General features: G+C 36.8%; 1 protein-coding gene across 8 annotated transcripts in view; it reads left to right on the top strand.

The window, feature by feature from the left end:
• Positions 1-2,231: 2,231 nt before the first annotated feature.
• The window catches only part of EYA4 (EYA transcriptional coactivator and phosphatase 4), a gene marked incomplete at both ends in the record, with an annotated part of 121,131 nt that continues 110,168 nt past the window's right edge, over positions 2,232-13,194 (top strand). For all 8 annotated transcript variants that reach the window (XM_084202682.1, XM_084202681.1, XM_084202684.1 and 5 more), the window contains one exon: positions 2,232-2,264. In XM_084202682.1, coding sequence (XP_084058808.1) covers positions 2,232-2,264 — 33 coding nt within the window. The remainder of the gene's footprint in view (positions 2,265-13,194) is intronic.

Here is a 13,194-nt window from a genome sequence, read left to right on the forward strand (position 1 = left end):
TGTTGACCTCAGTGTGCTTTGATTAAGCGTCCATCAGTAGGGAAAGAAATATGGGACTGTCTGTTCTGGTGTAGCTCTGTAGCTGAGTTATAGTTGGGTTTTATACAGAAAGTGAAGTATCTGCCACCTTCAGTGACTGATTGACAGAATTTGAGCATTTGCTGTTTGAATGCTAGCCAGGTATTGACTTTTCTGTTAGTACAGTTAGAAATCAGTAAAATAATTTGCTACAAATTTTGTATTTTGACCTTTTTGTCCTGAGAGCAATCTTACCAGTGCAATAACATGAACACACTGCAAACTTTTAATTAAATCAAATCAGATTTTATGTTTAAGTTTTTAATGGAATATTTTAGTATCAGTCATAAAAATTCATTTCTTTAAAACACTCTGTGTTTTCAGTAGCCTCCTTTGATTGGGACTGCTGCAGGCAAAGCCATGTAGAGCTGCTTTCTCTTAAAATATCCATTGTTCATAACAGGGTCCTGTCTGAAAATTGCCTATAGTGAGTATTTTAAAGAGGCCCTTCAATTCCTTTTTTAGATTCATTGAAAAAAACTGGAGAAGATATTTACAAATACAGAAGTGTGGGCTCTACTTTGACCAAAAAATCATGGAAGTGATTACAGTTTTGGTGAAGGCATTGTGGGGGAAGACATCAATGTCTTGGATCCCTCTAGAATTGAGAGGACACTTAAACCATTTTGAAAAGCATGAATTATTTTCAGCTGTATGATATGGTGAAATACATGCAACATGATTTTCTTGAAATTTGTCTTTTCCTTATGTAACATCATGGCAAAAATTAGTGAAATATGGATGAAAATAATTTTGAAACTTAGATGGGAGGGTGTCATTTGGTGTCAGGAAAAATCCAGGTGAAACTTGAAAGGAAAGTAGACTGGGGCTGTGCATTTGTGTGTGTTCTAGAAAATATCGAATGCAAAACAAAATACATTTTTGGGAGTTACATTTGGGGGAGTAAGGGGAGGTATGCCAACTAAGTGGCACTTGAGATTAAGAGAGGAGATATTTACAGGGCATTGCAGGGCAGTGGATAAGAATATGTGGGTGCCAATGGCTTGCTCCACATAGGTTCCATGGCTCTGGTTCCTTTCAAATATTCTGCAAATGCCAATACAGCTGTCCGTGTTTTACTCTCAGTTGCATTTATTAGTGCTTCCTGGTCAGAATTTAAAGCAGAGATCCATAATATGTTTATATTATTGAGCACAGTCCATGGTAATTCCTTCTGGTGCCTTCTTGATAAACAAATCTAGGTAATATTGATAAGCAAATCCAGGATGTTTGGGTTCCTCAACATGTGTGTTTATGTATTTTTTCTTTAATGTAATATGAGCTTTGGTTAATGATATGATTATTGCATATATGAAATATCCCTGTCACTTTTTTTTTTTGGTTCTAAATGATAGAAATTTGTTTAACTCCAAAATGGATCTTTTCTGAGAATGGAGATTGGAAAATAATAGTGTGGCTTTATAGTTAGGGTTACCATGATCATTCACAGGCAGAACTCCTGGAAAATAGAATTTTCCTATTGAAGATCTCCATACTTGATGAGAATGATGCACCCTATTAGAGAAGGTATAGATATAGCAGATAATTAGGATAATGTCTGTCATTTAGCATTTTGTAGGGAGCAGCTTGTTAGAAACCCCTTTGTTATTTAATTTAATCCTAAAGGAATTTAATGAACCTTAGAGAGGGGACTTCATGCATAATAACCTGTTTTTATGCCAGACACTTAATGGCTAAGAGGTTATCATTAAATATGTATTAAGCAGTCCTGTTCTATATCTGTCTGTCTAAGATGTTCTCTTAAGGGTTATCATTTGTTGACTACTTAAACAGCTGCCTGTATTCAACATTTTAGCTTCTTTATTGGTTTGTTTTCAGAGCTATTTTTTCTCTTGAAGGAGTCAAAGAAAAGTCAGTTTCTGTTGGTATATTTTAGATAGTTCCCAAAATAACACACAAAAGGGTTGAAGCACTTTACATGAAAATAGCCTTCATATGGGAATTTTGCTTCAGGTTTTAGTGAAACCACAGCCTCAGTTATGGTGTTTGTTTTTTGCAGATTTGTCTTACAAGTGAGGACCATAGACTAACATGTCATTTTTAAATCTTCTCTTTTAATTTAGACTACTGAGCTGTAAATTGAAAGGAAGATAATTTCTGCTTGTGGAGGAACAGAAAGGGGAATAACCTCAATGGAAGACTCTCAGGATCTAAGTGAACAGTCAGTAAGTACAAATGTTGCTAAATTGAATGGAATAAATTGAACTCTGTTCAGCCGAGTTGTGTGAAAGGATTTTACTTTGGATTTGAAAATTTTAGTAAGATCTGGGGAAATCTTCCAAGCTCCTAGTTTTAAACCTTTTGGTTTGTACATTAAATGAGTGATTTTAATCTTTTTTCCCTGTTGAAAGGAACAAGATCTTTGTTATGTAAGATTTTGCTGAACTACAATTGTTAGAGGGATATAATTAAGCCACATTGGAAGAATAAAATGTTAGAAACATGCACAATGGTATGCCTTGTTCAAATAATTGCATTATCTCCATAGTGGTCTGTCAGTTTTTCAAAATCAAGGGTTACCAAAAACAGAAGCAAAATATTTCAAATGGTCAGACTGGCAGATGACATACATTAATTTTTTCAGGATTCTCTTGAATTTCAAGGGGATTGTAAGAATTGGTAGGCTATCCCCCTGTCTCAGTCAGAGACAGATTCTTCTTTTCACTGATGATATTTGTAGGAAAAATGCGGTGGACATTTCAGTTTTCCTTTCTTATTTTTCCTTGCCTTTAAGGATATCATCTTCAGATCTCCTCACCAGCAGACTGCAGTTCTGAGGAGACAGCGGGCTCTGAGCAAATTCAAAACTATCTGGGCTTGCCATCCAATGTACTGGGCTTTTTAGCATCTTAACTTTCTGCTGTTTCTTAATACTTAAATCAGGACACATTTTGCCAGTACCATGATTCCTATGATTCTCAGCTTGGACTTAGTGTACTAAAGATGAACAAAGGGATTTAGGATTTCTATTTCTGGCATGCTGAAGGAGTTTATCTACGCAGTAAACTAGTTTGAATGTGTATATATATATACACATATAAATATATATGTTTTTTTAGAGACTTTTATGGGTAACACAAGTGCAAGGAAGTGGGAAGAGTTGCATGCATTTCTAAAATGTCAGTAACTTTCTTTAATAAGGAGTACTTTGCTCCTGGCTGGGTAGCTCCTATCTGAGACTTTATCTTGGACTAGAGTTTTATTACCGATTTTAAATGGTGCAGGACTGGAAAGTCTTAACAGTGTCTTAAGTCCCCATGGTGGCACTACCTGGGACAGCTGCACATATTTATGTATTTAAAGCGTTCCCAAGCAAAACTTTAGAGCCTGTAAAAGCTACATGGCTTCATAATTTAATAAAGTTTTATAAAGGTCATAAAAGATTAGGCAGAAGTTCGCTCTGAAACACTTTTTCTGTGGACTATTTGTGATGTGGTTATTAATAGGAGGTAGATGAGCCAGTTTAGCTTACTGCAAAAACATCTTTCCATAGCAGTTAAAATGTTTTTGCAACACTGGATGCCTGATAAATACATATTTTAGACGCAGTTTTACTACCCCATCATAGTATAATCTCTGTAGTATTTCTTGTAATTCCTACGTAGCTTTATGCTACCTGTGAAAATGGTCTGCAGCTTACAAATTGAGGTGAAATCTGTGCTGTGTTGCATATGAAGGTGGTATTTGCTGTCTCTATGCTAATGTCACAGAAAGTCACTATTCCAGACAAGTTCATTCTTCTTACTCTTCACTAACAGTGTCAGAACTTGAAGGTAATGGGTGGGAGAGCCTTTTCATCACTCCCTGTATCCAGGTGGGCGCTGAGACTGAAATCTCACCTGGAGCTTGGGCACTGTCCTGGGAATTGTGTGAGGCCTGTCTGCCGAGAGCAGGCACTACGCCTTCATTTCCCAACTCCAAAAGCCATTTCACTGTTACATCATGGTTAAACTCCTCTCTTAGCCAATTTTCAAAAAAGAAAATAGCATCTCTGGCTTAGTTCCTTAAAAGCCACAGGGCATGCCTGTGGGCTAGAGATCCCAGGAAGCAGGAGGCTTTGGTGGTTTAAACTCTAAGAAGGTATCAGATGTATCTGCTTGAAGTGCAGCTGCGCTGTTTGGTACTGGTTAATGCATTTTATACTGGTTAGCTCTGGGCAGTTTCTGCCCATCAGGCAGGGTTTCTAATTCTTGATATGTTCAGGGAGCGTAAGTACTTCATTCCAGCCTCAAAATTTCTTTTGGAAGTTAAATGCATAATATTTAGATCATGAAAATTCATGGAGCATAAGGATCTAGCCTCTGTTGCATGTGTATTAGATTGTGTGAATAAGCATGAGTGTGAGACTGTGCTTGGCTTCAAATAGTTCAGTCCTTGGTTACTTCAAAGACTGCCTTTCTCTGCAGCTGGGATGGGTTAGAAGGTGTTTGCTTTTGCATGGTGTGTTTGATGGACAGTTGAGTTTTCTAAAGAGAAAGATTTCTTTATTGGATTAATTTTCCAGGGAATTCTGTTAAAGAATCCTTCATCCTTGGGAAAAGAAGCCAGGCACTTGGTATAGTGAACAAGAATAATTTTCAGGTTCTAATTAAAGAAAGGAAATTATTCTAACTTTTGAGAGTAGATCATCCTCCTGAAGCATGATATACTATAGTCTAGCTTTTATTCTGACAGTCTTCTCTGTAAGTTTTAGATCACTATTATTTTTTTGACTCAAAAAAATACACCAATAAGAAATGATTTGTTCTGTGATTCCTATCCTGAAAGTATATCAGTTAGGTGAAACTTATATCATCATACCTAAGAGCAATTTCACAGCATTCCTGTTGCCACATGAGAAATAAATTATTTCCCTTTTGTCTCAGTGCAAGGAGTGCATGACCACACACTGCTTCAGAACTCTGTGCTCCCTCATTCTCAGAGCCTCTGAAGAGTTGTGTTTGATGAATTGAGCAGCTGCTGTTTTCTGAGATGTCAGCTTGATATATGTGTATGCATATATACATATATATATATACATATACACATATATGTGTGTATATGTATATATATGTATATATGCATACACATTATGTCAGTAATTTATTTATTTTTCCTATTTTTGACCAGAGGTCAGTCTGCTTGCCTAATTGTTGTGCTGTAGAGCCTCTCTATTGGGAAACCTCTTGCGCCCCCTTTCCTCTTCCTTCTCCTCGTTGGCAGAGGTGGGGGAATCAAGTCTTAATCAAGATCATTCAGTGAGAAAAAGAGTCAGAATCAGAATAGAATTTTTTTATACTTTGACTTTCCTGTCTCTACTCACAACTGAATAGGTGAATAGCTCTATTTGAAGACCAGCAGGAAAATGATGCAATGTACTAGCTGATGCAGAGGTGAGCTGGGATCCATCAGATGCAGCAGAATCCAGTGGATCCTTGCAGCTGGCATGGAGCAGTCTGGGATGAGGTCATGCCACTGTACTTTCTAGAGTGGGTGTGTGTCCAAAAAAGCTCACAACTCTCTTTTCCTTTCCAATTCAGACACAGAATATATTTGTACATCCATGCATGGGATTTTCTTTTAATTTATGGGAAGGCTCAGTTAATAGTATTCTGAGGCAAAAAGAGGAAAATAGTAAGATGTATATTGCACAGATAGAAGAAAATAAACAAATGGTCTTTTTTGTTTTCTGGTGTGAGGTTTGTCTCCAGGTGCAGGCTACTACTTAGCAAGTGAAAGACTACTTAAAAGCACATCAATTGGTCTTACATGGACAGATGGAGCTCTAAGTTCTATTTGTTTTGAAATGGAAGTGAAGGAAATTTTACAGATCTTGTATTTATGAAGAGTCTAGCAATAGGGAGACAAAAGTTTTTCCAGACTGGTCTTGGAGATGATAAATAAAACTATAATTTTTTAGCACCTCTGCTGTGCTTCGGTATAGCAGACACACTTAGGATTTTGAGAACTACAGGTTGACACTCTTTATTTTGCCTCTTTTAGTCATAATTTTCTGTTCAGTCTGTATTAGTAGAAGAAGAACAATTTGGTTGCTAACTTGCTAGTTTAGGGTTTCAAAGGGCCTTATTAGAAACTGGTGTAATTTCATCCCCTGGCCCTTTTATATAACAGCCTGCATATTTAGATTACTTCATTTTAACCTAGAATTAAACAATAGATTGCAGTGCTGTGGGACAGGACACTAGCAGATGTGAAGCTAAACCTGAACGAACAGGTTTTTATTTTTGTGACATTTGGACAATCCCCCTTGTGTCCTGGGTAAGTTATTTGTTTTTTATCAGATTGTACAGAGTGTTTTATCTGTTACTTGCATTTATGGCCCACTTGCAGATGGACAATCCTTGGCAACCTTTTTTGGACAGCATTGTTTCCCCATTTTTGTTCTGTTTTAGTGTCTGAAGCTGTCAGATGTGATCCCTTTGCAGATCAGTTTTCAGCTGCAGCTACTTCTCTGTTGCACGAGCCCTGTACCTGCAGCGTTTAATCTTCCCCACATCTGGGGTGGGCAGCCTGCTAGCGCTTTGGCTGGAGCTCATTGCAAAGAAAAAAAATTAGTTTTAACTCTTTATCTGAATTTTAAAATGCTTTGTTTCACTGTTCTGCATTGCAACACAGCATTTTGTGGTTCTTATCTCTGTTATATCAGTATTAGCAGGACTTGGAATATTGCAGGCAATTTATCTTCTCAGGTTAGTGATGTTGCTTGAAAGAGATGTGGAACTTATCTGGTCTAGCTTCTAGTCATGAAATGCTGGCAGTATGCACAAATACTTCAGTTATGAAAGCAAGGAACATTTAAGATAGGTAAGTGAAGAAATTGCGGATGTAGTAAAAAAAAAAATAGTTTTCTTAATGAGTGATTATTTGCTTTTAATTAAAATCCGTCATTGAGGAAAAATGCCATAACTTCAACTCAGCTGTAATAGAAAGTAGTAGAAAACCAGGCTGCCTTTTTGAAGGTTTATTTCAGAGTATTTTTGAGAATTGCTTAAGTATTTTACTACCTCCTTTCTACAGACACAGTAAGTGGCACAGAGAGGTGGTTTGCCATACAGGATCCAAAATTGTCACCCATTTTGAATTACAGTAGATCAAGAATAAAATGCAATACCATTATTCCTTGTCTCTCATCTAATCAGACTTTGAGGTAGAAACAGTGTTGTTCCCTCTCAGCTGTAAGAGCTTTACATATGACATAACAACTTCTATGAACACATGCTTTTTTTTGCTCTTACCTTTGTGCTCCAGCACTTCAGCATTCTGTCATTTCTATGCAATAATCCACTACTGTTAAATTTGAAGGCACTTTTTTCAAACTACATAGTAGCTTTATATATATTTTATTTCTGTCCTTTACAAATGGGACAGACCAAATGAAAAAGCACTCAGAAGCAATTAATGCATTTTGAGACGCAGAAAAAAACTGAGTAGACTTGTGTGTCGTGTGAAGTGCATATCATTGGAAGAATAGTTTGGCATGAAAGATACAAATGTTCACTGTTGACATGCACGTAAGAGAAATGTGCATTTTTTCTGAGTTGATTAAAATTCTAGTTTGAAAGCACATTTCTTTAAAAGCTAAGTAGCAATCTCTTAAAAATGTATTCAAGAGACTTCTACAGAATAATATCCATGGCTTGTAAACTTGCAAGATGGGATGAGAAGAAGGGTTGGCAAACAGAAATGCTCCTATCATTGTCACTGTCATGTTTCCTCTGGTTCAGCTCTCTTCCTGTCTCCTGGAAGATGTTACTGCATCAGTATCAGAGGTTTAAATGGAAAGACACTGTATGGGCTTTATTTAACAACAAGGAAAACCAATAAAAGGAAATGTTCTGCTGTCACACGCTGTCCTTGGACTGCTGACAAGGACTGACACATAGCTACTATGGAGTTTGTTATGGCTGGTATTTCTTGCTTCAGAGAGGCCCCAGACTAGAATTTTAGGGATAGAACTACTTGGGAAAATTGCCATTGCCACAAGCTACATGAACTTTCCTCAAGGTAGATACCATCTTCTGCTCCAGGGGTCTCCAGGGTTGCTGGAGCAAGAAATTCTCTGTTACTGGTGATGTTACAGCCGTGATGTGATATGGATTACAATGGTGACTTCTATTGTATTGTGACAGATAACACCGCTAGAAAAAATAACAGCAAAAATTTGCAGGTGGAAACAAATTGTCAAGGCCTGAAAACAGGGCCAGCTTAGACCTTACTTGTATCTTCCACAAGGACCTGTTCACCTAAAAAAAAAAGGTTTGTATCTGTGCATGCACACATGCATGGTTTGGAACATGGGAGTCAGTCTAATAAAAGTATTATCTCTCTCTATAAATGCTGCTTTTTTAGAATAAACCAGAATCTGACAGGCACATTCCAAGCTCTGCAGATGAATTTTGCTCGTAGGATAGAATTTAAAATACCATATTTATAAATTCTATACTTCTAATTGATTTTAATATTGAATTTTAACTTAGAATTGCTCACAAAATTTCCAAAAATGTCCACATCTGACCTATTTGTGAATGCAAAATGGAAATACAGGTTTCATTAGCACAGAGACTGTACATCATCAGCTTAGGCTTCTGATTTTGACAGTGTCCAGGTGAAGTTAGCATGTTCAGAAATACTTTCTTCTTCAGTAAAAAGGGGTCAGGGTTTTCTAATGAAAGCAAAATATTCAACAACATGACAGTAAATCAATCTTCTCTAGCTTTTTCATTTTACAAGGCTAAATGCCCAGTGCCTTCATGCATATTAAATAACTAAGTCTACATTTTCACATGAAAAGCATGGTTTACACTGAACATACATTAGGTTCCACTCATTTGATTATTATAAAAAGTCCAGATGCAGCAGTGTGTTGAAGAATGTGTGGGACTTAGGGGATGTGATTAAGCCCACTTAAATCAATGGGATTTTTCATGTGCTTTAAGTTAGGCGTGTGCTTAAATACTTTTCTGCAAAAGACTTGGAAATACAGTACAAAATAAAGGCAATAATTTCAGAAATATTTTACTAGCAAATACATCTGGATGATTTGTGGCTGTGGCTAATATTTATTCAGCGTCATGTAACAGTCATGGTTTCTTTCTTCTCCTTATGGTAGCTTTTATCTGAGCTCTACCTACATATCCAAGGGGTTGACTTGCAAATCAACTTGTATTAAAAAAGAGAAGAATGACAGGGAGAAATATTAAATAATTTTTAAATAATAAAATTATGCTAGGCAAAGAATCTAATTTCCTATTTTATAAAGTATGTCTTAAACACATTGGGCACATGCAGACCCATTAAACCACACTCACATCCTTGTCCTCTCTTATATTTGGTTAAATCTGTAGCAATGTGAAGATGTTAAAATCAATGAAATGTTTTGGCTACAGTGAATGGAAATAGTTTTGCCATAATATAACTTAGGGCAGAATTTTTTCCAGAGGATCCCATTGGAATAAGAATTTGAAACTCATGTTGTTTATTTATTTATTTATTTATTAGTTACATAATTTATTTTAAGAATTGTTCATGCTCCTCCATGCTCTTAAACGCAACACCTAATGCACTATGAGAATATTGTCATGGCAGCATCCTTTGCCTTGTGCCAGCACTTGGACTTCAGCAGTGATTGTGCTTTAGTCAAAGAGGTCACCAACCCAATTATGAAGCAGCTTGCATCTGAGAGACCCAGAGATTTGTGCTGGAGTGCTGTTACAAAGGCAAGCTCTAAGAAACTAGGTGTATTTAAGTGAAGACTGAACAAACCTCTTCTTAAATGAGGCAGCCAATCTAGTTTATAGTAGCTCTCCCTTTCTTTTTGGTGTGTGATAACAGCAGAGGAATGAATGTTAGCTGACCATGATTTTTTTATTCTTTTTTTGTTGTTGTTGTTGTTGTTTGGTTTTGGTACTGGAAGCAGTGACTAATGGGATTTCTGTCATGAAAAAGAACATCTTTTATAGTTCAGGTCTTTATTGTTCCTGTTTTTGTGAAACCTTACTTGGCTTTAAACTTTTAGTCTTTGGTCTTGGGCCACATGAAATTTTTCTTTATGTGATTCAGGCAAAGTATACAAGAGAAGGAGCTAAAGCAAACACCACTTATTTCTGAAATGAAAAAGAATGTTTACCTTATTTCAGTTAGCAATTCTATTAAAAAATTGTACAGGTTTTCAAGTTCCAGTTTGTCATGCAGTCACCTTCCCTGGGGAACTTCTCATGGCTTGCAGTGAAACGTGCTGGGCCACCACCTGAGCTTTTGGGGATTTACATGGTAACAGCCTGGGAGCCTGGTGTTGCTGGACAGGGCAGTGTAGGTACTAAATTCCATCCAATAAAAAGTCAAACTATGCTTGTAGTCCAAAGTCCAGTCATCTATGCTTTAACTGCATTTCAAGGATCCTTTTTACTGACTCTGTGCAAATAGGATTTGTGCATTTACCCGCGCAGACAGGATCAAGTGTGGGAAAGAACTTCTCACTAAATGGGATCCTCATAGTGCCTCTTGAGCAGTTAGGAAAACTTCTTATTCTTTTTTCCATTCACTCAAATATTCTTACTCTGTAAAAATTCTTCCAGCAGCCTGTGCCTTGAATGAAGCACGTAGCTTTCCCAGCAGTTTAGACCTTTGCTTGAGTGGAATGGGCTGACATTTCCTCTCCTCCTTTTTGGTTTGTTTTCTTTCAGTTGTGAAATAAACTTGATAGTATGAATGACAACTTTTGAAACAGTGAAATTAAAATAATTCTGTAATGAAATGTGTGGAGTATTTCTATCATTCAGTGGGTTTTACCATCAGAGGGAGCAATGTGTTCTGTAGTTAATGGTTAGTTATATTGGTATCCCCTGTTTTGTTTCACCCACTGTTAGCTGCATTTATGTAAACAGCCTGACCCTGACAGGCCCTGATGCATTAGGGGCACCTGAGCTTCCCTTGCTTTCCCTGGTTGCCATGGACCATTCCAGGAGGCTTTTAATTTCATGAACTGGATTCACTCAGCCTTCACTGCTCTAGACACAGGAGCCTCTGTTCTCAGGGAAGTCCAGCACACAGGAAGAGTGAATGCTGTGCACGGTCAGTCAGATGCTGCATACAGGGGTACAAGTGTTCAGGACCTTGAATCCAGCTACATTTAATCAGTTTCTAATACACACCCTGAGCTACTGGTTTTCAGCTTCCATTATCTATCTATTAACTACTATTCAAGAGATTAGTTACTCAGGCTAAGCTCAAGTCATTAACCCATTCACAAGTTCAGTTTATGCTAAATAATCTTAAATAATTTATTTGTTTGCATCTTTCTGTATGTACTTTTTCTTCCATGTAGTGGTTGTGGTGGTGCTGGAGGTTTGGTGGGCTATGGACATGCAGACATTCTGCTGTTTATCCTGTGATCTAACTGCTTGTCTGCCATGTTCTCAAATTCATTGCCCAGGTTAAATAGCTTTGATAATGAGTTTTAGTGGGTTTTTACTGCATCAGTGTAAAACTGATTATTAACTTGTAGCCTCTGTAGTGTAGCACCTGCATCTAGAAGTTTCATAAAAATAAAAATAATTTTATCCCCTTATCCCATAGCTCTGAAGGTGCAAGAGTGAGTTTATAATTTCAAATTGAATCCTATTAATAACTGTAGTAAATGATAATTTAAACCATACTCCTTGGGACATCACAAGTGAAAATCATAGTCTTTCAAGAAGCTGATTCCATATAGCATTTCATGCATAACTTTCTTTTAAGTCAGGAATCCAGAGTTTAATTAATTGAAGGAAAATTATACATTTTCCTTGCAAGATAATAGATTTAATCTGAAAATAATTGCCAGTTGAAAATAGAAGTAGAGGAAATAGTCCTTGAAGGATCAAGGGCAGTTATGTGATGCACCATTGGCTGATTGTTCATAAACCCTTCAGTTCTTTCTTCTTAGTACTAGGGTTCAACAATACTCAATTTTGATAAAAGCAAACACATGAGGACTTAACATTGACCTGAACTTCCCAGGTTGAAATAGTACCTAATTTTAGATTTAGCAGGATAGAATTAGCAAATATTTTGAGAACTTTATACTGAACTATACACTGAAAATGTCTCGGTTCATGTAATTAAACTGTATTTTAAAACATGTCTATGGAAGCAGATGTATTGCAATAATGTTACACTTCATCTGCTTTTCTGATGCTGCTCCATATCTTCTGTTTTACTCATTAACCATATAAAGAGTTCTGTTGAAAGTCCTGGTGTTGAGCTGTGATAAATAAAACTGAATAATTGCATAACAAGACATCCTACCAAATATAATAGATTTGAAGAAGTGACTTGTTTCCAGTTGATCTGCTTTGTATTTTTGTCTAAATACCTGTGTATTGATAAAAGAAGACTTAGAATTGCTTAAAATATAGGCATTTGGAAAATTTTGTAGCAATGCAGCTGTGGTTAACCAGTTACATCTACAAAAATTGAATGCAAATCTAGAGCCTGATTCCAACATAGTTATGCAGCTGTAAAATTTACCTATTGTTGAAGCCCCATCAGTAGGGTATCAAGCAGAGCTGCCATCCAAAAAGCTTATGTCAGCACTTAAAAAGAGTAGGAGAAAAAAAGTATGTTTAGATTGTGCTGATCACTGCTTTCATGTTCTGCGGAGTATGGGAAATTGTGCATTTTTTCAGACAAGGAAATCTTGATGTGGTCAACATGCTAAAATGTATAATAATAAACACCAGACTATAATGGTCAGGAAGCTTGTAGCACATGCTCAATGGATGAATGAATTTCTCATGCCTACTGTGCAGGTCAAAAAGACCTCTCTAAAATTTTGTGTCTACATTGAGTTCCATTTGTAATTGGTCTTGCAATAATATTCAGTCATTACTGCAGATATGACCTAATTGTGGATCTGCAAATCAAGCTGCAAAATTCAGCATGCTTACCTGTAAGAGGTAAGAGCTGTAAAAGCTGAGAAATAAATGTAATTTTCCCAGGAGCAGTGCTATATTCCTTGCTGTCTGGTTTCACCTAACATGATGTGCGCTGAAAAGAAAGGATGCCAGATGGTTGTGAAAGACCTGCAGCCCAGCTTCTTTGAAATCACCAGTTTAC

Source organism: Fringilla coelebs (assembly GCF_963513975.1).
Source record: "Fringilla coelebs genome assembly, chromosome: 3".
Classification (NCBI taxonomy): domain Eukaryota; kingdom Metazoa; phylum Chordata; class Aves; order Passeriformes; family Fringillidae; genus Fringilla; species Fringilla coelebs.